This window comes from Eptatretus burgeri, chromosome 8, assembly GCF_056783735.1.
Source record: "Eptatretus burgeri isolate ZD-2024b chromosome 8, Ebu_testis_v1, whole genome shotgun sequence".
In the NCBI taxonomy this organism is placed as follows: Eukaryota; Metazoa; Chordata; class Myxini; order Myxiniformes; family Myxinidae; genus Eptatretus; species Eptatretus burgeri.
The window spans coordinates 70,972,337-71,000,319 of NC_140968.1; the positions used below are offsets into that span (position 1 = coordinate 70,972,337).

The window sequence follows — 27,983 nt, forward strand, 5'->3', positions numbered from 1 at the left end:
TACCGTACCTGTCAACAAAGCTTCAGACTGTGTCACGCCTGGAACTTTTCTGGGACCGCTACGTTGCTGATTCACTGAAAGGCAGTGCAAGATCAAAGCGTGGAAAAGGAGTGCGTAGACGTGTGGTCGGAGCAGCAGTTATACCTGGAAACTGGCAGAACTTCCTCCGAGTGGACACCAACAAGACCAAGCTGTTCAAGTTCCTATCAGAAGCTATCTTCAGGTAGTTTGACCAGGATGACAAGCAGCTGGTTATCACTGATGGAGAGGCAGTCCTGAGCAAGCCACCGCTGCTAGACCTGGCCTTGCTCGCCCCATGCAGCCACGAAGAAGCTGACAGTCGAATGTTGTTGCATGCATCCCATGCAGCCAACCATGGTCACCACAAGATACTGATCAAGACAGTTGACACAGATGTTGTGATGTTGGCTGTGTCAGTGGCCCAGGGACTGCAACCAGAAGATGAACTGTGGCTAGCATTTGGCACTGGGAAGAGTTTTCGGTACCTGGCAGCCCACGAAATAGCAGCTGGCCTAGGACCAGAGAAGGCACAGGCACTCCCAATGTTTCACGCTCTGACTGGGTGTGACACTGAATCGAGCTTTGCTGGACATGGTAAGTGTGCTGTGTCACGTGATTGGGTTTTCGTATATCATGCCTCGCCCGCTAGGGGTGGCGGGAGTGTACTTCTGGTCGCGCAATAAAGCGGAGTTGATGCTGGCGCGCGTGCTTCTTGCGTCCCACTGCACCTCGTACACTCTAGTTGGCTGACAAGGATGGATAAATACGGACTTGTGCCCGTTTTCGACGGAGACGACTTCGAATTGTTTTCGGAGCAATTGGGATGCTATTTCCACGCGAACGATGTGGTCGACGAGAGCAAACAGAAGTCGATCTTGCTGGCTTCGCTTTCGCCGGAGCATTATCGGCTACTGGGTGATTTAGTGGCACCGAACAGGCCCCGGGATGACGAGCTGTCGTTTCGAGATGACGAGCAGAAGATGAAAGCACACATGGCGCCGGTGAAGTCATTACAGCTCGCTCGATTCCAGTTTGATCGCCTCTCGAAAGGGGCAGAGGAACGCGTCGCTGATTTTGTGGCGCGGATTAAGCATTCTTCCGTGGCCTGCAAGTTCACGGCGGGGGAGCGGCCAGCTCGGCTCAGAGATCGTTTTATTGCTGGTTTACGAGATGCGAAGATGGTTTCAGCGGTTTTACGGCTGAAGGGTGAAGCCATTACATTCGACTCGGTGGTCAGCACGGCTACAGCGGTCGAGCAGACTCGCGGGGATGTTCGAGCCATCACCGGCCACGCGGGGTCGCGGGCACCCCGGGACGCGCGCACGACCTTCGATGCGGGTCGGACGTCGCCGCGCGGCCAGCGGGGTGACCCCGCGGACATGCTTGGGATGTGGAGGTCGACACCTGCGCCGTGCATGCCCGTGTAAAGGCAACGTGTGTTTGAATTGTCACAAGGTGGGTCATTTGGCGCGTGTGTGCCGTGGGGCGCCGGCCACCGTTAAGGTCATGGACGGCGATGTGCGAGGCGACTCGGGGCGGAACCGGCGGCCGTTGATGGACCTGTTTTCAATTGGCCCGGCGACGGCGCGCCCGATGACGGTGGAAGTCGAAGTGAACAAAACGCCGATCACGTTCCAGGTCGATACGGGAGCAGCGGTGTCGCTCATTGGCGAGCAGACCGCGCGTAGACTCAACGGCTTGAAGCTTATCAGGTCAAACCTCACGCTGTTCACGTACACCCGTGAGAAGATAACGCCAGTCGGGATGGCAGACGTGTCTGTGCGGTACCAAGGCCAGGTCGCCACGCTTCGGGTGTATGTCTTGCGGGGGAGGGCACCGTCTCTCCTCGGCCGAGATTGGATGGCCCGCATCAGGCTAGACTGGGCCGCAGTTCACCTTGTGCAATCCGTGCCGAGCCAGTGGGAGGATCAGTTGGAGGAGATTCTTCAAAGACATCAAGGGTTGTTTAGCGACGACCTTGGGAAACTCAAGGGCATGGAGGCAAAGCTCTTCTTGAAGGAGGGGGTGGTTCCTCGGTTTTGTAAAGCGCGTCCGGTGCCGTATGCCCTGCAGGACAAGGTCAAGGGTGAACTGAATAGGCTGGAGGCCTGTGGAGTGATCGAACGGGTGTCGTGCTCAGATTGGGCCACCCCGGTGGTCACGGTGCTGAAACGGAATGGAGACGTCCGATTGTGCGGGGACTTCAAATCCACGGTTAACCCGGGGCTCAGCGTGGAGCAATATCCATTGCCGTCAATCAATGAAATACATGCGCGATTGGCGGGGAGTCAATACTTCACGAAGCTATTCCTGCGTGATGCATATTTTCACCTGCCGATGGATCCCGGGAGTAGCGAGCTTTTGACAATCAACGCGTGTCAAGGACTCTATCGATATACCCGGCTCTGTTTTGGGATTGCTTCGGCCCCAGCTTTGTGGCAGAAAGCCATGGATCAGGTTTGCATTGGCCTGCCCGCTCAGACCTACCTGGATGATGTGCTCATTGCGGGGAAAACGGCGGACGAGCATCTTGCGAACATTGCCCAAGTGCTGACAAAGCTAGAAGCGTGCGGCCTGCGCTTGAACAGGGGCAAGTGCGCGTTCTTCAAGCAGCGCTTGGAATACCTCGGGCACATCATCACGCCGGAGGGGCTGTTGAAAGGTCCTCGGAAGGTGGAGGCGATTCAGCACATGCCACCGCCTCGCGACAAGACGCAGCTGCGCTCGTTCATTGGTATGGCCCAGTATTACCAAAGGTTCGTGCGCGGGCTCAGCTCACAACTTGCGCCGTTGACGCAGTTGCTCAGGAAGGACGAGCGCTGGGCTTGGGGGCCTGCACACCAGGCGTCGTTCGACCGCGTCAAGCGGCTGCTCACAGAGGATACGGTCCTCGTGCACTACGAGCCTGCGCGTCCGCTCCTATTGGCATGCGACAGCTCTGCATATGGCATCGGGGCAGTGCTCTCCCACAGGATGGACGATGGTTCCGAGTGGCCTGTTTGTTTTGCATCCCGGACCCTGTCCACAGCAGAGCGCGGATATGCCCAGATTGAGCGTGAGGCTCTCAGCCTCGTCTGGGGTGTGCGGAGGTTTCATCAATACCTGCTGGGGCGGAATTTCACTTTGCAGATGGATCACAAACCGCTTCAATTCATCCTGAGACCCGAACGCGGGGTGCCGGTGGTAGCAGCCGCGCGAATACAGCGGTGGTGTCTGTTTCTGGGTGCTTACGATTATGATATTCAGTTCCGAAGCACCGAGAAGCATGCTAACTGCGACGGGCTCTCACGCTTGCCGTGTGCGGAGGGTCCAGCTGCGTCTGAGTTGGCTGACCGGGTCGATGTGTTCGCGCTGGGCCAGGTCCAAAGCGGGCCGGTCACGGCCAGGCAGGTCGCGGTGGAATCGGCTCGTGATCCGGTGCTTGCCCGTGTCGTCCAGGCGATTTCTACGGGGAATTGGAGCGATCTGCCTTCGACACCGGCATTTCAACCTTTCACGTCACGCGCATCGGAGCTGTCATTGGTCCAACGGTGCGTAATGTGGGGAATGAGGACGGTGATTCCACCGAGGTTCAGGCAGCGGTGTTTGGAAGAACTGCATGTCAGTCACCTTGGCATCGTGAAGACCAAGAGTCTTGCTCGTAGCCTGTTGTGGTGGCCGGGGTTGGACAAAGACATTGAGCAGTTGGTTAAGCGTTGCGCCACGTGCCAGACAGATGCTGATAACCCGCGTCGGGCTTCGGGTCTCTGGCCTGTGCCAGACCGAGCTCGGCAGAGGATCCATGTAGATTTTGCGGGACCGGTTAATGGCAAAATGTTTTTGATTGTGATCGATGCATTCTCTAAATGGCCGGAGGTTGTAGTAATGCAGCATACATCAGCAAACATTACAGTAGAGAAACTGCGGACGATCTTTGCTAATAAAGGGTTGCCGGAGATCCTGGTCTCTGATAACACTGAACAACAAAAATTTTTTACTGGAGATGTGTAAAGTGATTTAGACTAATTTGGGTACGCTGATTTCAAAAATCATAACCGTTTTGCTGTATCACGTCAGGATTTTCAGTAACAGAAATATTCCCATTGCCTAGAAGTCAGGATTTCAATGAAATTTACAAAAATTCATTTATTTCATCATGAATGCTTCAAAATTATAGAAATTACAGAAAAACTCCACTAGAATGTAATTAAAAATGCTTTAGGCATTTGGCTTTGCGTTTGTGCTGCTCTGTGTCAGTTTCACGATGCAGGAACCAGCAGAAATCGCCCATCATGTTCGGGTTGTGCCGCCCTTGGTAACGCGTCTCCATGAGTGAAATCTCTTGGTGGAATCGTCGCCGTGCTCGTCCGAGACTGCTCCCAAGTTGTCAGGGAAGAAGTTCAGGTGCTGGTGTAGGAAATGGATTTTCAGGGACATCCTGGAGCCAAGTTTCCTGAAGGACTCCAGCAGCTGCTGCACTATTTCTTCATAGCTGTCCGCGCGCTCGTTCCCCAAGAAGTTGTCCGTCACAGCTTTGAAGCTCCTCCACGCTGCCAGCTCTTTGGGGTTTAGAGTTGTCGGAAAAGTTTCGTCCTTCATAATCTGTCAGATTTGCGGTCCAACAAAGACACCAGCCTTGATCTTGGCCTCCGACAAGGTGTTGCCAAACTTTTCCTTGAGGTATAAAAACCCACGCCCATTCAGATCCATTGCCCGTACAAAACTTTTAATCAAGCCGAGCTTTATGTGGAGTGGTGGAAGGAAAACCTTGGCTGGGTCGACAAGGGCGACATGCTTCACATGCTCTTTTCGCTCTTCCCAATCTTTCTTCATCCAGTGATTCTTGTCGTCTCTGCTATCCCAGAGACAAAGGAAGCACATGTATTTCGTGTAGCCTGACTGCAGCCCTAAACAACAGCGCCACCACTTTCAAGTCTCCGCAGATGTGCCAGTTGAAGTCATTGTACTTGATGGAATCAAGCAGCTGCCGCATAGTCTCATAGGTCTCTGTCATGCCGAACGCGTGAGCCAGTGGGACTGATGGTTTCTCGTTGCCATTGTGGAGCAAAACAGCCTTCAAGCTGTTCTTCCCCGAGTCGATGAAGAGGCGCCAGTCTGCAGGATCGTGATCACACCCAAGTTCTTTCAACAGACCGTTGATGTCACTGCAGAATGTCATCGTGTCTTCCATCTCAAAGAACTCAGCCATGTCTCTGTGACGTGCTCTGAACAAGGATATCTTGGTGTTAGGTTCAAGTAGATTCCACTGCTGCAACCTTGATCCAAACAGCTCTGCCTTCGCCTTTGACAGCGAGAGATCTCTTACAAGATCATTTAAGTCTCCCTGGTTCAGAAGGTGTGATTCTTGAGTGTCGGGTTCAAAAGGTTCATCATCACCATCCTCTTCACCACTGCTTACAGCTATGTTCTGATCAGCTGGAGGTGTTGGAACGGGGTTCTCGTCATCATGAGGCACAGGTTTACGAGCAGAGACGCAGTCAGCGTACTTGATGTGACCTTTATTCTTATTGTTGAAGCCGGCGATGCTTGTGCAGCAGAAATAACAATCATCATGATGATTCTGCGGCTCACGCCATATCATGGGCACCGCAAATGGCATGTCACGCGCGCTTGCCCACCAACCACTGAGTCAAGGTTGTGTGACAGCTTGTGCAGCAGATGTGTGGTGCCCAGCTCTGTTCTTGGTCCCCCACCTTACACCCGAAGTAGTGAAAGTAGGCGGCCTTCATTTTCACTGCTGTGGATATACTTCACTGTTGATCTTTTTTGGTATACCGACCACAGACATAACAGAAGTTGTCAGGATGATTGGTACAGGAACGCCTACTCATCTTTATCTGAAAGAAAGAAATATAACACAAGTTAACAACAATTGTACGAAATAGACATGTTAAAGACATATGTAAATTTCATTGAAATCCTGACTTCTAGGCAATTGGAATATTTCTGTTACTGAAAATCCTGACGTGATACAGCAAAACGGTTATGATTTTTGAAATCAGCGTACCCAAATTAGTCTTAATCACTTTACACATCTCCAGTAAAAAATATTTTTTGAAATTTGTTGTTCAGTGTAATGGTCCGCAGTTCATCGCAGGTGTATTTGATGAGTTTATGCGCCAGAATGGTATTCAACATCTAAGGTCCGCACCGTATCATCCTGAGACGAATGGCCAAGCTGAGTCGTTTGTCAAGATGTTAAAGCGGGCTTTGCGCAGGGGGGGTGTTGCACCTGTGCAGACGGTGGTCGATGTCTTTTTGCTCCATTACAGGAACGCAGTTCATCCTGTCACGGGTGATTCGCCTGCCATTCGTCTCTATGGATGGGCATTGCGGTCCAGACTGGATTTGCTGCGACCTGGAGGGTCGGGGAGTGGGGCGATGTCGCGTCCGACGCGGCTGCGCAGCTTCGAGGTGGGGCAACGGGTAATGGTGCGCGATTATTTCCACGGTTCCAAATGGGTGCCGGCGGTGGTCTCTGTGGTGCTGGGGCCGGCGAATTGCATGGTGCGGACTGATGGTGGGGATGTGTGGAAGCGGCACGTGGACCAAATGCATGATCGCTGTTCAGCGTCGCCCCCCCCCCCCCACACCTCCCCGGGCCGAACGATGCGGGACCCCCACCGGTGATGTCGCCGGCACCTGACGTTGTATCGCCGGGGCTGGTTGGGCCGACGCCAAGGGGGTCTTCGCCTGATGCCGTCCTACCCGGGGACGTCGGGCAGGCTGGGCGGTCGGGGGTGGCTGGTGTTGCGGAAAGTGCGAGTCCGGCGAGGGTGTCACCTCGACCGAGCCGGGAGGCGTCTGAGCCTGGACTGTCTGGCGGCGCTGCCCGTCTGAGGTGGGTCAGGGTGCGGCCGCGGTACTTGGAGGATTATGAGTGTTGATGGGTTTCAGATGGTCATGTTGTGATTGTCCGTTCATCGTGTGACGGGTCATTTTACGAGGGGAGGAGTGTACTGTGTCACGTGATTGGGTTTTCGTATATCATGCCTCGCCCGCAAGGGGTGGCGGGAGTGTACTTCTGGTCGAGCAATAAAGCGGAGTTGATGCTGGCGCGCGTGCTTCTTGCGTCCCACTGCACCTCGTACACTCTCGTAAGAAAACTGCTTGGACAATCTGGACCGTTCTGCCAGAACTTACAGACGCACTGCTGAAGCTATCCTCTGCACCAAGTGGCATACCAGACGATGTCATGCACACCATCGAGAGGTTCGTCATATTGCTCTATGACAGAACCAGCACGTGCAACGACATTGACAAGGCCCGGAAGAAACTCTTCGCGAAGAAGAACAACGTGCAGCTGATCCCGCCAGCCAAGGCAGCTCTGGAGGAGCATGTGAAGAGGGTGGCCTACCAAGGAGGCCATGTGTGGGATCAAACACTGCTACCAACACCAGAGCTGCCTCCTCCATCCAGCTGGGGCTGGGTCAAGAATGACGAGGGGGTGTATGAGCCACACTGGACGAAGCTACCCAAAGCAGACCACACCTGCTATGAGCTAGTATTGTGCAAGTGCAAGAAGAGCTGTCTGAAGCATTGCAAGTGCAAAAAGGCCGCACTTGAATGCACAGCTTTGTGTGTGTGTGTGTGTGAGGGAGAGTGCTCACAAAATTGAGAGAATATTAACAGAGCAGACTGTGTCACTGATTCAGAACATTTAAATCAGACATCTCTCGATCAATTTCTATGAGTGAGATGTCGGTATTCATATGAATGAGACGCAGCCCATGATTCGTTTGCAACCATGCTCAACAACCACTGACTTTACATAAGCGATGTTGGTATTCATATCAATCAGACGCAGCCCGCGATTCGTTTGCCACCATTCTCAACAACCAATTTCTATGAGTGAGATAGTCGTCCGGTACAACAAATAATTAGCAGCCATCTTGCAAAATGGCGGCTATCTTTAAACTTGAGGTGGCTACAGGTTATGTTTTTCTTAATTCAGCTTTTAATAAATGTTCAAACCAATGTTAGAGTGAAATTATAGTAACCGCTAGCGGCCATTTTGGAAAATGGCTGCCACAGCCATCAGCGACTGAATTTGAGATGGCCCAATATCCACATCTGTTCATAATATGTTAGGCTACTAGTGTGCCAAATTTGGTGCTTTCCTCACAAAATGCACAATTGTTATGCTAAGTTGCCTCACTATTATGCCCTTTTTGGATTTAGAAAATATCACATCGGTAGGGGACACGGATTGCAAAGCAATTCTCGCTCTTGTTTACAAATACAATGCATAGATTAATGATTTCTTGATGTAGGGCTACAATGAACTATTTGCTGACATGCATTTATAGCCACTAGCCATACCCGTGCTCCGCACGAAGTTTCGAAAGTGAGTGTTCGTTAGGACGTCAATATATCCAGTGTTCAAAATGTGATTTATAGAATTTCTTGATATACAATGTTTCTTGTTACATTTTTTGTGTCAAATGCACCTTCTGATGGAGTCAGCATGTGCAGAAGAGGGTTTTACATTGCAGATGCTGTTTTCTCGGAGTAGCAATCCACCTCTCAGTGGTGACGGTCTGTCGACGACAGACGTAATGATGGTGGACGGAAGTTATATTTTCACCCCTGTCTGTCTGTCTGTCTATCTGTGAACAGGATATCTCACAACGTTGGGGATGGATTCAAACAAAATTTGGTGGAGAGGTTGGGATGTGCGACAAGGACGAATTGATTAGATTTTGGTGAAAATCCGGATCCGGATACTGGAATTTAAGTGATTCGTCACCGTTAAGAGATTGGGCCAAAAACTTTATGCAGCATGATATCTCAAAATGTAGTGCACTGATTCGGACAAAACTTTTTGGACAAGTAGGTTTTGTGACAAGAACAAGCCGATTAGATTTTGGTTCAGATCCGGATCCAGATTTGGCCAATCAGTGGGAAACAACACGCAAACTGTTCAGCCTGGCAGAAGTATGTGCTCTACCGAATACAGTTTCAGATAATGATGCAATAGAGTCCTGAAAAAATGGTTCTCAAGATTTTGGGCAAACGTTTGATTTGAACTTGTAATTCCTCAAGTAGGAGTTTGAGTCAAATTCACCAAGTTTATAATCAAATTGCAAGTGGAGTCCAATTGAAGAAGTTTTCAATGCAAGTACAAGTGATATTGCTATTTTTCAACACAATGTTGTACTCCCTTTAAATATTTGACTTCCCATTCTGGATCTGAGCAGACGGGACATTGTTTCAAAAGTGCCTTCTTGCAGTTCATCATAAAGCTAAGTTTTCCGGACCAGCCAGATCAGTCATGTCTTTCTGTCATCGTTGCAACCCTGTGTTGTGAGTTGCGTTTTAATCCAATTAATCTTACCTCGTTAGTGTGTATTATCGAATGAATGAAAATGAATTTCTCTGATCATGTGCCCATACTTTCTCTGATGTTACATGTGCCTCATTCAAATTTTCTGAATGCCAAGTGTTCTCCTCTCACACCCCTTAACATTCTATATTATTTTGCACTCTTCCCTTGAAAAAGGGGAAAAAATATTTAACACCCCCCTCACCCCCCCAAAAAATGCACTCATTCTATGCATTATTTCCATCCTTCGTTCACTTTTATCCCTTCCATTTTCAATACCTCCAAATTGAACTAATATTCCTCCTAATTGAATTAACTTCCTTATTATTTTAAAAGCTTTGAGTAACACTATAAAATCTGACCGTCAGAAACTGGCAAATGAAGGAAGGCACTGACAACCTGACAACCTGAATTCTCAAACCTGACAAACTCACAAATGCTCGGTCCATTGACCGTCCCTCCATACTTACAGCATAATTTTCCTCCTTGTATTATTCAACAACCCCTCATTTCACCCTCTCATGATATCTGTCTTCGTGTATCTTCCGGTTGTGAATCTGAGTACGAACACCCAGTCAGGGATCATTAGCAGTCCTGTCTTCAAAGGTTGCCCACTTGTGACCATCAACACCCCCATCACATCCATTCATGGTGTCAAACCCCCTCTGAATCTCAGAATGGTATCTGGACATCGCTATGCAGCATCATTGTCCGGAGGTGGTTGCCTTTTGTGCTGCCTGTGAGTCCGACTCCGATTTGGCTTCTGGTGTTCCTTATGTAAGTGTGTTTTAAATTGCTGTGAGGTGGTTTGATTTGTTGCTCTGGGTGGAGGTTATGCCAGTCTGTTGTGGTATTAGGTATGTAACTATTAAGGTATGCCTTAGTGTGACAATGGGAGGGCACAAAGCGGTTGGTTTCCTCTCCTGGAGCGGATTGCTTGGTTATCGTATGGTGGTATGTCAACAGCAAGTTCATGGTGTACTGCCTTGTAGAACAGTATGAGCCTGCGTAGTTGTCATCAATGTTGTAATGAAGGCCACTCCAATGAATTCAACATTGACATAACACTGGAGATTCTGCCATAGTCATTAGAGATAAACTGTGTTGCACGTCTTTGTAACATTTCCAGTTTATTTACAAGGTAGGCTTGGTGAGGATCCCAGACTGATGCTTCATACTCAGGTTTGGAACATATCAATGCCTTGTACGCAGATATCTTAACTTTTGTGTCATATTTGGTTTGGTTTACTCCTTACAAATCCCAGGATTGTATTTGCATCATTCACAACATGATTCACATTATGATTCCATGTCAGGTTGCTTGACAGGTTGACACCAAGGTAACGGCTCTGCTGACGGATGTAAGGTTTACCCTCACCATGTGGTATGTGAAATCTCTAGGTTGTTTGCACCTAGTTGCTTGCATTATGTGGCACTTTGACAGATTGAAAGCAGTTTGCCATCTGTGGGACCAATCAATCCCTCAATGCGTCTCGATATTTTTGCAACTTCACTTGATCTTCCTGCCAACGAATGGGGTCATACAAAAGGCAATCGTCAGCAAATAGCTTTATCTTGGTCCCTTGGCAGATTTTCTCCCTGATGTCATTGGTGTCGATCAGAAACATAAGGCGACTGAGAACGATCCCCTGGAGGACACCTGATGAAGCTGGTATTGGTTGGGACGTTTCTCCATCACCAACAACACATTGACTTCTCTTGGTTAGCCAGGTATCCATCCATTTCAAGGTTTCACCTCTTATGCCCTTGGTGGTTGATTTCATTCAGGAGTTTTTGATGTGCCACATAATCAATTGTTCACTAAAATCTGGTAATGCACATCATTTTGTGCTCTGGATTCTTACTTCTTAGTCAGGGTAATGCATGATATCTTCCACAGTGTTCACAAGTTGTGTCTCACAGCAGTGGGCATTCAAAAAGCTATGCTGATACGCTTTGAGGATTTGAAATTTTACAGGAGACCGATGTAAGTGAGATCGGTCTGCAGTTAGCAGGGAGTGACGGGTTTCCATTTTTACCTTCGCAAACTTCGCTTGACGAAGGTATTGTATTGACCCCTGTGTATTTATTTATTGGTAAATATGTGTGCGGACAACATTGCGCAAAAACTGCTGGACCGATTTGCATGAAATTTTCAGAGATGATGTGCAGTTACTCAAGGACGCCAGGCGAAGCTTTTGGGAGCGATCGGATCAAAGGTCAAGGTCACAAAAAGGTCAAAATCGTTTTTTTTGCGATTAAAGTGTCAATTTTGTTCCGATTTACATCAAATTAAGTCCAAAATGTTCAGTATTCAAATCCCGATCCACTGATATAGCGTATGGTATAGTGTTTGCAACCTGAGTTAGTCTGTGGAAGTCAAAGGTCAAGGGGGTCACCAAAATGGAGTTTTTGATTGGGAAGCGTTGTGGACAACATTACACAAAGTCCACAACGCTTTCCGATATAAGTGTGAATTTGTGTGACCCCCTTGACCTTTGACCCCCAATCGCTGCCTTGGGTGACAAAAGTACTATACCATGTGTCATATTGGAGGATGGGGAATTTAATTTTGAACATTTTGGAGTTAATTTGCTGTAAATCAAAACAAAATTGACAATTTAATCGCGAAGATACGATTTTGACCTTTTTGTGACCTTGACCTTAACCTTTGATCCAATCACTCCCAAAATCTAATCGATTTGTCTTCTCGTGATGCCAAACACATCCACAAAATTTCATGACAATCTGCGAAGTGGTTTTTGTGTAATGTTGTCCACAACGCTTCCCAATCAAAAACTCCATTTTGGTGACCCCCTTGATCTTTGACTTCCACAGACTAACTAGGGTTGCAAACACTATACCATACGCTATATCAGTGGATCGGGATTTGAATACTGAACATTTTGGACTTAATTTGATGTAAATCGGAACAAAATTGACACTTTAATCGCAAAAAAACGATTTTGACCTTTTTGTGACCTTGACCTTTGATCCGATCACTCCCAAAAGCTTCGCCTGGCGTCCTTGAGTAACTGCACATCATCTCTGAAAATTTCATGCAAATCGGTCCAGCAGTTTTTGCGCAATGTTGTCCGCACACATATTTACCAATAAATAAATACACGGGTCAATACAATACCTTCGTCAAACAAAGTTTGCGAAGGTAAAAACAAAACGCAGAGAGGCTTTAATTGTTTTGGATTTGTTTGGCATCATGAAAGGACAAATCCATTAGATTTTGGGAGCGATCGGATCAAAGGTCAAGGTCACAAAAAGGTCAACATCGTTTTTTCATGATGAAAATGGTTAATATGTTTACGATTTACATCAAATTAACTCCAAATTGTTCAGTGTTCAATTCCCCATCTTCTGAAATGACACAAGATATAGTACTATTGTCACCCTAGGTAGCGGTTGTGGGTCAAAGGTCATGGGGGTCACGAAATGCATATTTGTATTGAGATGCGTTGTGGACAACTTAATACAAAGGTAACTAGTGACTGCGGCGAAGGTATGCGCTCTACGAGTGCCCGTTCTAGTTTTTATAGAAAAGGCAAATGTTAGCAGTTAACCAATCTGCTGGGATTTCTCCCTTTTATTTCTCTAGTAAGTGCTGGGTGCTACTTCGTCAGCACATTCCTTCATTATATACACTGGTATTTCACTTGATCCGCACGCTTTATGCTGGTTACGTTCCTTGAGGAGTTTTAATACACTGGAATGATTTATTTCAGAACTTGACGTGCTTTGGATGGGAGGTCTGTCCATTGATTCATCATGCTTATTCAAAACTTCTGCTTTCCTAAGAGTGTCACAGATGAGACCTTGTGTTGTTTGGAGTGGGGGGGGGGGGGTATTCCAGAACAATCTTTCCTTTTGTGCACAAAGGACGAAGAGTGTTTGGATGCCGAATTAAGGTTTTCTGCATTCAGTATACCTTGCATGTACCTGTATTGAGCCTTGTCCAATTCCCGTATGATCCTGGTGCTAAGCTTGTGCAATGTTTCCCAGTCTGCTGCCTTCCCTGTTCTTCCAGTTCCATTGAAGGAAGCGTACCAACCCTCCACATCATTACGCTCTCGCTAGTCAATAATTTCATGCTGACATCCTCCTACCCCACTCCTTTCCTGTTTCCCCTCAAACCAGCACCTCTCCACCCAATGTCTTCCCTCTCTGCATTCCTCTTTCCCAAACTCCTTCCATCTTCCCCTCACCCTAGCCCCTCCCATCTCCCAGGTTCCAACTCACCCTGCTCCTCACATTTTCACCTCCCATCTTCCTCCTTGCCACCTCACCTCCCTCCCATCTTCCCTCTCACCCCATCACCTTCCAATGTCTTCCTCATCTGTCCCCACCAATCTCCCTCCTCATCCCACCCTCTCCCAGCTTCACCCTTGGCCTGTCACCTCTCAACGTCCCCTCACTCCACTCCTATACAATTGCCCACACTCTGCCTCTTCCCATATTTTTCCTCAATCCCTCCCAGCTCCCAACTCACCCGACCACTTCCATCCTCCCTCATGCCCAGTCTCATTTTCGTGGGAGACATGGTTTTGCAATCAGGTGTGTGTCTGTGTGTGTCTGTCCAGGCCGTAACTTTTTACCATTTAAGCTTTTGTCATAAAATTTTCAACAATGCTATATTATGAGAATATGGAGAAGACAAATTAATAATTTGGTCAAAATGTTAAAAGTGCCATTTAGCATACGGACGAAGATGTCCGAATACCAAGCAGACAGGCTTTGCATTTTCAGATGCTTTCTAGTTTAAAATGAATTGCATACTTAAACACAGTATAGGGTAAGGTGTTCTATGAACTCTCTAGTTCCTCTATTTGAATTGATCCTGTGCTTGTGAGAGCCAACACCTCTCTCTGGCTATTTTCAGAGAGCTGTCTCAATGCTGGTGAGTCTGGCAGTTCACTCAGGCTGACTGTCAGGGCTCAGGACTGGTCCCCTATATCTACCACTCCTGGTAATAATTTAGCCTGGGAATTCTTCCACAGGAAAGTGCTCTCGTTCTCTCGTTCTCTCGTTCTCTCTCTCTCTCGTTCTCTCTCTCTCTCTCTCGTTCTCTCTCTCTCTCTCTCTCTCGTTCTCTCTCTCTCTCTCTCTCTCGTTCTCTCTCTCTCTCTCTCTCTCGTTCTCTCTCTCTCTCTCTCTCTCTCTCGTTCTCTCTCTCTCTCTCTCTCTCTCGTGTTCTCTCTCTCTCTCTCTCTCTCTCTCTCTCTCTCTCTCTCTCTCTCTCTCTCTCTCTCTCTCTCTCTCTCGTTCTCTCTCTCTCTCGTTCTCTCTCTCTCTCTCTCTCGTTCTCTCTCTCTCTCTCTCGTTCTCTCTCTCTCTCTCTCTCGTTCTCTCTCTCGTTCTCTCTCTCTCTCTCGTTCTCTCTCTCTCTCTCGTTCTCTCTCTCTCTCTCTCTCTCTCCTCAGATACATCTCATCTTCAGTAATAATCAGACCTTATTTCCACCCATGGAACACTGAATCCTGCAGTGAGGCAGTAGCCTTGAAACAACTTGCCTTCTCTTCCTCGAAGGCCAATCCAAATGAAAGCAACCTCAGATCATTCAACAAAGCTGGCAACAAGTGTGTGTGTACTCTCAGGAGAGCCAGAAAATAACATCTGGCCAATCACATGACCACACATTAAAACTTGTCTTCCTCCTCAAAATCTTGGTGGCACTTTGTTAGGTCTGTCTTTGAGTCTGCTCCACTGATCCCTTCCCTGATTTAAAACTAGTACTAAAGCCCGGCGTTGCCCGGGCTTTCTTGCAAATTTCCTGAATAGCTGTTAGGGTTAGGATTTGCTGTTAGGGTTAGGGTTAGCTGTTAGTGTTCAGGTAGCTAACCCTAACCCTAACACTAACCCTAACCCAAACCCTAACAGCTTGGCATAGCGGAGGTAAACAGCGCCCGGGGAAAAGTGGAAATTTGCATCCCCCGTAGGCCTTAAACTTGAGTGGATTTGAATGGAAAATCCCATAAGGGATATCGATTTATCAATTTTTTTCGAATATCAGAAGTGTTATGGAAAAAATGTATAGCCAATGACCTAAGTTGGACCAAAAACCATAATCGTACCGAATTTGAATGGAATCAGTTGGAGTTTGTGAAAATGCATCAAAACGAATTTTGAGAGGCCTCTTAAGGAAGACAATAATATCATTAGTATATGTGCCAAAGTTTGTTTCATTTCATGCAGTAACAAAAATCTGATGGTGGAACAAAGAAAGGGGCGTGCCAAAATATTAATATAGATGACACAGCAGCCAACTCTGCTCATGAGAGGGCTGAATGCCTCAATTATGTGGTTGCTTCCAATTATTGTCTCCCCAACCATTCGGTTCCTGTACCCATCCTACCCAATGGCACCAAACTGCTCATTGACTCTTTCTCTTCTTTAAATGAGAAGGTTGAGAAGTTTCTAGCAACCCTTGATTGATTCTGCAACTGGCCTATATGGCATCAATGCACGTGTCATAAAAATCTGCTCTGCTGTTGTCACACTCTTTCTCTTTTTTAAATGAGAAGGTTGAGAAGTTTCTAACAACCCTTGACTGATTCTGCAACTGGCCTATATGGTATCAGTGCACGTGTCATAAAAATCTGCTCTGCTGTTGTCACACAACCTCTTTCTGCACTGTTCACCCTATCATTTGGCATCGGTCATATTTCATCTGTATGGAAGTCAGCCAAAATTACTGCGTTACACGAGCACGGTGCAAAAAACAGATCCTCCTTATGACAGACCTGTTATCCCACTCCCAATCATCATCAAGGTCATGTAATCTACCAATGTTGAAATCAAATCCATCATTTCTTTCCAATGGCCTGATCTCAGACCATCACTCTACCCTGAACATGCCATTTCTGCTCTTCCAATAATGGTGTGATGCCTTGTAATGTACTCAATAGACAGGGACGAAGGTTCTGAAGTGGGAACAACAGATATAATTGGGACACGGTACAACACAGCACAGCATCGGAACATGGACGGGTCATATGACTCTGTTAACCACGCCCGGTGCACCCATGTATGAATGCATTAGCATAAACTACTGATAAATCTCATCACCCCCACCCCCATTTTTTGTTGTTAATCAAGATGCTCAGGAGGTTTACAGATACGAGCTGATCTTCTAAAGGCTAGTGGAGGGCTGTCCTTGCTTGCAACTGCTGTGGGCTTCTCAATAAGGGGTACAGAGTCAGGAAGGAGTTCAGGTACAAAAATGGGTGAAACACTTTCATGAGGAAACACCTCAGGTTCAAATGCAGGTGGTGTTAATACAGGAGTGGGTGACAAAGGCACTTGAGCCAGTTCAATGGTTGGCTTCCCATTACATAACCTGAGTTGGTCAATATGTTTACGCATGCATCTACCATCACACAACTTCACAAGAAACATCATTTTACCAAGGTTATCGATAATGATGCCAGATAACCATTTGGTTCCACATCCAGAGTTCAACACGTATACAGGATCATTGATCTGGAAGTTGTGGTATGCAGACATTTGGTCGTGATTACGTTTCTGTTGATACTTGTTATTCTCGACCTGGACCATTATGCCTTGGTGCACTAATAATAACGGTGTTGTGAATTCACGACCCATCAGAAGCTTGGCAGTTGAGCGACCGGTGGTTTGATGTGGTCTGGTGCAGTAGTTGAGCCACGCACAAGCTAGACGAGATTTAATGAGGCTTCCTTGACGTGCCTTAGACCATTCTTGATGATCTGAACAGCACGTTTGGCTTGACCATTACTGGAAGGTCTGTAGGGGGCAGATGTGTTGTGCTTAATACCATTCATTTTACAAAAGTTCTGAAACTCTGAACTCATAAAGGACGATCCATTATCTGATACAATGGAGTTTGGAATACCATGTTGTACGAACATGGTACGTAGAGCTTCAATTGTTACAGCAGATGATGAGGATGGCACCACAAGAGCTTCATTCCATTTGGAGTGGGCATCAACGATGACAAGGAAAAGCTTCCCTTGAAATGTACTAGCATGGTCGATGTGTAGTCTGGACTATGGTTTTGATGGCGACGACCACATGGCCAATGGAAACTGTGGCGGTGTCTTGGCATGGGCTTGACAAGTGTAACAATGGCGTGCACTGGACTCAATGTCACTGTCCAAACCAGGCCACCAAACATGGGCTCAGGCAACAGCCTTCATGGTGACTATGCCTGGATGAGCATTGTGGAGTTCACTGATAATTTTGCAATGAAGTTTAGGTGGAATTATCACTCGGCTACCCCAAAACAGGCAGTCTGCAACAATGGAGAGCTCATCCTTCCAGATGAGGTACGGTTTCGCCCCTTTCGGTAGTGATGCCCAATCACATGACATGACACAGCATTTAATTTGTGACAAATCTGATTTCTATCGGTAGCACAAGCAATCTGCTTAAGGCCCGGTCACACCTTGACGTTTTAGCCAGCGATGGCAACGTATTAAAATGTATGTAAAACGCTGGCTTACGTTGAACTTTTGATGTTTTTTTTTAAAGATTCGGACGTATTCATAGCGACTTGGTCTTATGTATAACGCATTGGTAACGGACTTTGAACGTTTCGTTGTGTTATAGATAACTTATACCAACGAATGCTGAACCTGTTGTCGGCCTACACAACCGATGCCCAACGATAGTCTAACTTAGGCATAGCGCGTTGCACGCATCGCCGACGATGTAGTGACGTAGCCTATTAAAAGGCTGACGCACAACGATTCGAATCATAACTGCCGTAGAAATGGAAGTGTCAACATCGCGGTCACACCTTGGCGATCTTGCCAACGTATGCCGACCTAAGAAAAATGTGTCTAAAACGTTGGGGCACGTCAAATACGGTATGAGTAAGTTTGGTATACGTGAGTACAACGCTAAAGTACGCTATCATACGTCGTAGTAAGTAGAGTACGTCAAGAAATTTTAAACATGTTCAAAATTTTACGACGTACTCGGTGTATGACACACGTTCCGCATGCGATGGGGATAAGTTTTACACACGATATGTGGACGCTTACACACGTCCACAAACGCTACTTATAAGCTACTCATAAGTCGAAACACGTCGCGGTAATGTCTTTTTTACGCGAAACTTATTTCTAACTTATGTTTGACGTGCTTTGAACCAATTCTTTACGTAGTCCCAACACACATCGACGTATGTAGACGTATTCCAATGACGTCTTCCGGTCGACAAAAAAAATAAATGAACGTGTTTCTAGCTTACAACTGCCATATAAAGACGTGTTCCCAGCGGTTTTGGGAATTGGTATATAAAAATGCTGCTCATAAAAGGGGAACCCAACAGTGTTTTCGAGTCCTTTTTGAGTCGATGTCCATGTCAGCAGTAACAGTATCAGTAACAGTATCAGTATCAGTATTAGTATTAGTAGTAGTTTGTTCATGTTGGCAGTAGTAGGTGAGTGTGAGGGGGAGGGTGTGGGTTATGATGGATCGTCCTTGCGTTTAACGATTTAACGATTTAAATGATAAACTCAACGATTTAAATGGCTGCATCTCCACTATTGAAAGTAGACGCTTGCGCTCAACAATTGGATTTTTTTTACACTCAACGACTTTTAAACGGTACCACTCAACTATTTTCATTGTTTACAATGAACGATTTAAATTGCTGTGACTCGCCTTTGTTTTTTGACGCTGGCGCTCGGAAATTTTAATCGTTTCTATTGAACGTGCTAAATCGCTCAAACCCCACTATTGAAAGTAGACACTTGCGCTCAACAATTGGATTTTTTTTTCACTCAACGACTTTTAAACGGTACCACTCAGCTATTTTCATTGTTTACAATGAACGATTTAAATTGCTGTCACTCGCCTTTGTTTTTTGACGCTGGGGTTTGGAAATTTGAAGCGTTTCTTCTGAACGTGTTAAAACGCTCAAACTCGACTATTTTAAATAGACGCTGCCGATGGACAATTGGAATCATAGCCAAGCTAGACATCGAAGTGTGAACATCCTCGTCATGCCGAAGAAAAGTTTGAAGAATGCTGCAAATAAGTGTCCTGGCCGTGGCCGTGGACGCTGACGCAAGGACGATCCATTATACCGACGTCTTTCAGCCTATGAGTAACATAAAAGTAACGTCTGTCGATGTGTGGCAACGATCGCGTAACGTGCCAACAACACGTTAATCATAGGTTAGAAATAAGTTTCGGGTACGCTAAACATTACCTCGGCGTGTCTCAACTTATGATTAACTTACAAGTAGCATGTGTTGACGTCTGTCAACGATCGCAGACCGTGCATACAACTTGTGGCCAGCGTAGCGGAACGTGTGAGTCATACGCCGGCATACGTCGTGAAATTTCAAGCATGAAAAAATTTGAGGACAACCAAAAAGTACAACGTTTAAAGCCAACGTACAACGACGTATGGCAGTGCTTTTCAGCGTGCTCTCAATGTAATCAAAACTTACCCATAACATATTCAACGTGTGCCAGCGTTTTAGAAAAAAAAAATTCAAAAATCGGCATACGTTGGCTAAAACGTCAAGGTGTGACCGGGCCTTTAGCAGTGACGTGCACCTCATCGTGAATGACATAAGCCATGAGATGAATGATATCGCCAGATTGTGGAGGTTCTGGGATGGTTACAGGAAGCGGCAAGTGACTGAGCCTCTCAGCACAGTACATTTCCTTACCCGGGCGGTAAACCAATGAATAGTCATAACCGGCAAGGGTCAATGCCCAACGTTGTACATGACCTGATGATGTGGGCAGAATGGCTCTGGTTTCTCCCAGGAGACCTAATAAGCGTTTGTGATCGGTCTCAATGGTAATATGTCTTGCAAAGACATATTTGTGCATCTTGAAGGCACCCCAGACACACGCTAACACCTCTCGTTCTACTTGAGCATCGTGATGTTTTGTTTGCAACAACACACACCCAATGCCATATGAAGAGCTATCACAACTGAGAATAAGTTCCTTGGATGGGTCGTAATGGACAAGTAACGGTGAGGAGGACAGAATGGTTTTAGCGGCCTTGAACGTTCTTGTTTGGGCAGCTTCCCATTTCCAGACAATGCCTTTCCTGAGGAGGAGATGGAGAGGCTCGACGGTTGTGCTTAGTTAAGGCAGGACATTACCAAACTAGGTCAACATACCCAGGAATGCACAGAATTGTAAAATGTTTTGTGGCATTGGTGCATTCACAATTGCTTCAACTTTGCTCGGAGAGGACAAAATGCCTTGACAGGAGATTTGATGACCCAGGTATTCAACTTCAAGTGCCATAAAGGTACACTTTTCACGCCTTTGGTGTAACCCAGCTTGTGACAGCCGATTGAGGACTTCGCTTCGGTTCTCGAGGTGTTCATGTTGTGACTTACCAGTCACTAGTATGTCGTCCTTGGAATACGACTGTCTGTGGTCCAGTTTTCAACAATGTCTCCATGTTGCGTTGGAAGATTGGTGAAACAGAGTGTCTGCCAAATGGCATCTGTTGCACTCTACCTCTTCCACGAGCCGAGAGCATATATATGGAAATAAAAAGGCATTATTCATCAGTCTTTGGTGGCAGAGGTACTCGAGAATTCATAGAATACCTCACCCCATGCAGTATTGAGAACAATGGCATGGGAACACTCTTTTAAACTCTTGCTTTGCATTTTTGAGCATGATCTACATTCATTTTGTTTGTGAACCTTGCATAACAGGCCACACAGCACAATGCGCTGCCATATTTGTCAAAATTTCAAGCAGTTATTCTGCCTTCAGGGCATGAATGCTGATTTTCAGTTTTTCTCATAATTACTCTGCTCTCAAGCCATGAATGCTTTCTGTGAAATGGACTTCATAAAGTCTCATGAAAAGGAATGTTTTTGAAAGTGTCAAAAAAGTAATTTGTGCTCTGCAGTGTTCAAATATATAATTCATTCAATTTAAATAAAATAAGGATTTTAAAAGGTTGTAGAAAAACAAATTTGGAAGTTTACCGCCGTTGATGCAGCATCTTTTACACCACTTTATTTTATACGTTTCATTAATTCTTCATGTTTGTTGTTTGTGTCCATTATGACGTCTTTAAAATCAGCAAGTTTCATGTTTGGAACTATTTTCAATTTTGTTTCACTGCCAGACAGGCAGATAGTAACATTTATCTGACTCCTCTCTGCGCATGCACGATCGGGTCAAATTATAGTACCTCAGGTCAAGTACTGCAAAGTTACAGGTTCGTTTTCAGATTAATGTTCCGATTCATGTTCAAAATATAACATTCAATTGATATCAAGTTGCCCAGGTCAGGTCAGGTATGATAGCATGTGCGAGAGGAGCATGTCGCTGCGTCCACTTTCCAAAGGGACTCCAGGGACCTCCGTCTGGCCATCCCCAAGACAGATGCCTGGCCCATACTATCTCCTTGAGAAGTTGATCAATCTGCCGCAACCACGAGGCATGTGGTCAGCAAATTGGCCTCCTCCACTCATGAGACTCCCTCGATAAGAGAGAATCTGGTGAGCAGGATCAGCATCAGGAAAATGAGCCACATGTCCATACAGCCGCAGCTGATGCTCACAGACTATGGAGGTAACAAATCTCATTTGAGTCTCTCTCAGCAACCACTCGTTGGACACAAAGTCTAACCAGCGATAGCTAAGGATACTCTGAAGAGACCTGATACCAAAGGAATTAAGTCTGTCTCAGATCCCTGGTCAGAACCCAAGTGGCACATCCGTAGAGCAAGACTGGAAGCATCAAGGACCTGAAGACTTGAACTTTCGTCCTCCTGCACATGTACCGACAGTGTCACACCTCATGATCCAGTGAATCCATGACTTCCCAGGCCTGACTCAAACGTCTATTGACCTCTGGCTTACAGCCAGCGGAAACAGGAATATCACTGCCAAGGTAAGTGAATCTCTCTGTGACCTCAACATCCTCACCACAAAAAGATACAGACAAGATAGCAGCATCCAAAATGTCATTAAAAGGCTGGATCTTAGTTTTGACACAGGAGATCCATAATCCCAGTGGTGCCGACACTTCATTCAGTACTTTGAGGGCCCCATAAAGGATATCCACAGTCTCCCCAAAGATGACTGCATCAGATGTGAAATCAAGGTCAGAGATCTTGACATTTCCAAATGACACGCCGCAGCTTGATCTCTCCAACATCCTCCCCAGAATCCAGTCCAAACAAGTGCTGAAAAGTGTAGAGGCGAGTACATACCCCTGACGAACTCCAGTAACAAGTGGGAATAATTTGGAGATGTTATCACCACATCTCACAGCACTCTCAGTACCAGAGTATAGTTCAGACATCAGATTGATCATCCTCTGTCAATCCGATGAAGGAGGATGACCAAAAATCCACTTTGCAGAGATCAACATCGGCTGCAAGCAGCCCCTGCCGAAACTCTTATGTGGGTTAGGTGATGACCTGAAAAGCAAGGATACGGTCAATCGTTGAACTCTTTGTTGTAAAGCCTGACTGCGCTGGGTGCTGGTGCTCAAGCAGATGGTGGTGAACCCAATCAAGAATTATCCGAGCAAATACCTTGCCCGGCACTGAGAGCAGCGTGACCCCTCGGTATTTGTTGCAGTCCTGGCAATCACCCTTCCCTTTCCAAAGAGGAACAACAAGCCCCATTTTCCAGTCAGTTGGGATGATGCCTGTGTTCCAGGCAGAGCACAGAACTGCATGCAATGACACGAGTACAGCATTTCCACCAGCCTTGAGAAGTTCCACTTGGATGCCACAGATCCCAGGAGCTATACCCCATTTCAACCTGTTCACCACAGCCTGTATTTCCACAAACCAAGGTGGATCACAGTTGATTGGAGGGTCAGCAAGAGGGAGAGTAACACCCCTGATGTCCTACTCAACAGCTGGTGGATCAGCCTGGTACAGCCGCTCAAAGTAACTGGCCCAGCTGGCCTTCACTTTGGACTCCTCTGTCAAAATCCCACCACCCGCTACTCTAACTGCAGTACACCTCGGGACAGGCTTGGAGGAATGCAATGCACCAATTCCCCTGTAAGCAGGACAAGAATCATTTGACCACAGTTGATGCTCCACCACTTCACAGATTCCTCGCCCATAGGCCTAGGTGTCCACCCTCAGCGCACGTTGTTTTACCCCTCAACTCCCTGACCAGCTCACCTCTGCCAATAAGCCTGGCCCTGCAATTCTGGTCAATGGTATCCAATGTCTCTTGGGAGAGAAAGTTCCTCTTCGCCTAACAGTGGGTTCCAAGACATCCACCGGCAACATCAAGGATGATGGTCTTGAAGGCACTCCACAACGATTCAGAATTCCCCAAAGCACCAAGACCACCCAAATCCCCACTCAGCCTGTTCGCAAACTCCTCAGCTCCTCTCTCATCCTTGAGGTTGCCAACATTCAGCCTCGGCTGGGATGGTACTGTTCTCCCGGTTCTACGCTGCAACTTCAGAGTTGCTACCATAAGCCTGGGGCGAGTATTGAGGAACTGAGCACTCCAGGAGGCCCTGCAGTTCTGGATCATCTCCAGCAACCATCAACAAGCACAAGGTCAATCTCCTTTGCCACACCGCCAGCGTTGGAATCCCAAATCCAGCAATGATCCTGTGGGCACTGAAACCAAGAACCAGCCACCCGAATTCCATGACTTCTTGCAAAGTCAAGGAACGTAGTGCTGTTCTGGTTCACAGTTCCAGACCCATGTCTCATAACCATCCCCATCAGTTCCAGTTGATGCACAGAAATCCCCCAAGACGAGAAGAGTATCTTGCCTGGGGCACTGATCCATCACACACTTGAGTGTGGCATAGAATGCGTCCTTCACATTGAGATCACTCGCCTCAGTAGTAGCACGTAGAGAGACCAGGGAAATGACACCCAAGGAGTGACAAAAACTTAGTTGTTGTCTCGTTGACCGGTGTTACCTCAATTATCATTGGAGTCGGCTTATTGAACACAGCTACAGCAACTCATTGGGCATGGTAACCATCAGAGCGACCAGACCAATAGTAGGTATGACCACCCACCATGATCTCGCTGCAACCCGGTCTCCGAACCTCAGAGAGTGCTGCAATACCGATGTTCAAATGCTTGAGCTCAGATGATAACAGACAGGTGATCATCCTCTCAGGGATAGGATATTCCAGGTACCCACCCAAAGGGACCACCTCAGATTAACCCAGGGAGACCACGGTCTGGTGGACGACACAACAGCACCACCCTGACTCGCATGACCGCAGTCTGACCCATGAAGGGTACCCGGTGTTTTTCCTCCTATCAAAGAGTGGAGGTCCCGAAGACTTTGCTTTAATCCGGTCATCTGGTCGGACAGCTGCACAAGAGGTACTCCAATGGAGTGAGTTTTCAAGTTCCTTTTGCGTTTTTCGTATGTTTTGCAGAGTGAAGGGTTTTATGGTGGCCGGAGTGCAAATCCTGCCACCAACCTCCTAAAAAAAGGTAACCAAACTGCAGGAGGATGTCTGCAGACACAGTTGGACATTACATATGGATGGCTGTTGGCTCACCAGGAGCTACTCCACCCTTGACAGGTTTTGCTTTTAATCCTGCTGGGTGTCAATATCATCCACCCTCCTCACCAGGAAACCTGGTGGGGAGATGATTTAGTCGCCGACAACCTGACCATGAAACAGGTTAGTACATGTTGATGAGGTACCTGCAGCAAGTCACAGATCTAATCTGGCCTGACCTGACAGAAGTTGTTCCTCGATCATGAACTGGTGTTTGTCGACACACAGAAGTGAACCAATAGCTTAACCCCGCATTTTGCTTCGTACGCATGGGGTAATAACAACGATATTGGTAAACAATGGACAAACATATATGTGGTACATGGGATTTACCTTGCGTTCACCACAAATGGGTTTATTACCTCTGCCACCGAAGGTGAAGGAGGTTTTGTTTTCACCCCTTTCTGTCTGTTTGTTTGTTTGTGTGTAGGTTATCTTAAAAAGTTGTAGACAGATGCCGATGAAATTTTATGGACAGGTTGAGTCTGTGTCAACGATGAACTGATTAGATTTTGATGAAGATTCGGATCCGGCTACTTGAATTTTTTAAGTGGTTCTTCACCATTGAGAGATAAGGTCCAAAGCGATATAGTACTGGATAGCATGATATTTCAAAAAATGTAATGGGCCCGATATGTTCTTGTGGATCAGGCATTACGTGGTGGAGGTATGCAAACAACTGAGTGCCCTTATCGTGCCCCTCAACTGAGTGCCCTTATCGTACCCCTCTACTGAGTGCCCTTATAGTGCCCCTCTACTGAGTGCCCTTATAGTTCCCCTCAACTGAGTGCCCTTATCGTACCCCTCTACTGAGTGCCCTTATAGTGCCCCTCTACTAAGTGCCCTTATAGTGCCCCTCAACTGAGTGCCCTTATCGTACTCCTCTACTGAGTGCCCTTGTAGTACCCCTCTACTGAGTGCCCTTGTAGTACCCCTCTACTGAGTGCCCTTATAGTGCCCCTCAAAAGAGTGCCCTTATAGTGCTTCTCAACTGAGTGCCCTTACCGTACCCCTCTACTGAGTGCCCTTATAGTTCCCCTCAACTGAGTGCCCTTATAGTGCCCCTCAACTGAGTGCCCTTATCGTACCCCTCTACTGAGTGCCCTTATCGTGCCCCTCAACTGAGTGGCCTAGTTATTCATGTGAGCATGCAATTAGCCCCTCTTTTTAATTTATGTACAAAAATGTGGACCAAGTTTATCCTGCTGGCATCCTGTGCCATATGAAATTGTAAATCTAACTGGCCCTTCGACATCAGTCCTCCTTTGCTCTAATGAAAGGTAAAGTCGAAACATGAACACTTTGTGATCTTTACGGCAGATAACTCATCATTTTATCCTTAGCTATCATGCCGAATTATTTTCCCTATAAATACAAATAAACTCAGATCATATTTCTGTCAATCGGTATTTATTGATATCTGTTGATTTGTCCATTATCTTCTATAATACTGCGTCCTTGTAATTAATACTGAAATCTCTGACTGTCCATCCGATGTCAGTCCAAGGTCTTCAATAAGCCTTAGACTATTAGATGCTCAGATGTCTGTTAAAAATCCACGGTGAGGTTATACGATTTTACATTGGGAGAGTTGGTACATGTAATTGAATTACATGCAAGAATGAAGTGATGAGTGTACTTTTGACATCAATTATAATAAGCACATTAAGAGACGATGAATAAATGAGTACAACAGTTGATATTTGAACTGGCAGTAACAGCATTACTAGCAAATAGCTAAGATGGTATAACACCGAAGCAGACAGACAATTGAGATTCAAATAAACTGTAAAACATCCAAACGAAATTTGAGCGGCATTCGATATCCACAAACAATTTAGTTCATACAATTCGTAAAAAGTATAAGCATGAATTCGATTTATTTATGTATATACATGCCTTGTCATACTTTCTTGGCATGTCTTGGTCTATTGTGTGCCATTCATCAAAGTTTTCAAACACTCAAAATAACTACATATCATGAAAGACAACCACAGGGTTAAACAAAAAGCAAACTGTGAAAAATGATTGACCAAACCATCTGCAGCCGTAAATTGCAATAACTGACCTTCAGCAACCTCCACGATGATGTCCGCACCTTGTCTCGGGCGCACGTTGATCAGAAAGATCTGTGTTATTCTGCAAAAACAAAAACAATCAGCTTGATCTGCTTGTCGGTTAAAAATAAACCTCAACTTTTTTCCAACTGCCTTCCAGTTAAAACAGCTTCATCTCATTCAACCTATATAATACGTATATAGTACTGTATACTCACATGTTGTTTGTAGGACATATTGTCTGAAAGTCCGAGCTTATGCCCACACAGCCCTCGATCAAACAAATCTGAGTCTTCTCCGTGTTGTTCAATAAGTGAACCGTCCTTGCAAAAACAATGAGTGTTTACTATAAGGAGTGAGTCAAGCTATTTGCAGTGTGCTGGCTAATTGCTGAACCCACATTTCCATGCAGTTGCTTCAGGCCCCTTTTGTTGAATTTGTGTCTTACAGTTGCACAGGGATTGACATACAAGTTGGATACACACTGGTGAGTTTGAGCTAACGATCTCTCTGGGTTTGATTCTGGATGCCACTATTTCTCCTATCACTTCGGTGCTTTTCTGGCAGAGTGCTGTATCATTCAGAGAAACATCAACCTGAGTGTCACATGTGCCAGCATTTGCTTGTGGATGGTGGAGATACCAAGGTGCCTTTCGAAAGAGTATACGAATGTGTGTCGATGCATTGGCGAAATATTAAATTCCTGTGGTTGTCTTACGGCATAACCATGTGAGCAAGATTTTTTTTTCAGCCAGAATTGCTTCAACTTGTTGTACACAGGCCAAGTTAGCGTTTCAGGCCTACATTGTTTTTTTTTGAAAGAAATCTGAAAACAGGAAGTGAATAACTCTTTGGCTATGACATAACAGAAGATGGCTCTCTCGTACAGGAAGTGCAGAACTGGGTGCCGATTTGGTTGGTGATAAAGCGATTCACAAAAGGTTATTAATTTGATATTTTCCAAGCTGTTCAGGTTAAGAGTTACGTTTTAATCTATTGTAAACTAGCAAATACATCCTGTCACTTCGCTGATGGTGATATTAAGGGGTGAGGGGAGAAAGAGGGGGGGG

At 46.3% G+C, this 27,983-nt stretch overlaps 2 protein-coding genes across 4 annotated transcripts in view; one reads left to right on the forward strand and one right to left on the reverse strand.

Annotated features, from left to right (window-relative positions):
* The window catches only part of LOC147022007 (zinc transporter ZIP5-like), a 155,102-nt gene that overhangs the window by 119,187 nt on the left and 7,932 nt on the right, over window positions 1–27,983 (reverse strand). Inside the window, exons 1-2 of one of the 3 annotated variants that reach the window (XM_085892539.1) lie at window positions 27,132–27,227; window positions 26,925–26,995 (exon numbers count right to left, since the gene is read on the reverse strand). The gene's annotated coding sequence lies outside the window, so the exon portion shown is untranslated. Of the gene's footprint in view, window positions 1–26,924; window positions 27,069–27,131; window positions 27,228–27,983 lie in introns of those variants that run through there. The other 2 variants (XM_085892541.1, XM_085892540.1) reach the window with 2 other exon arrangements.
* The window catches only part of LOC147022008 (uncharacterized), a 111,066-nt gene that overhangs the window by 7,609 nt on the left and 75,474 nt on the right, over window positions 1–27,983 (forward strand). Inside the window, exon 2 of the mRNA XM_085892543.1 lies at window positions 27,364–27,400. Within this exon, the coding sequence (XP_085748669.1) occupies window positions 27,364–27,400 (37 nt within the window). The remainder of the gene's footprint in view (window positions 1–27,363; window positions 27,401–27,983) is intronic.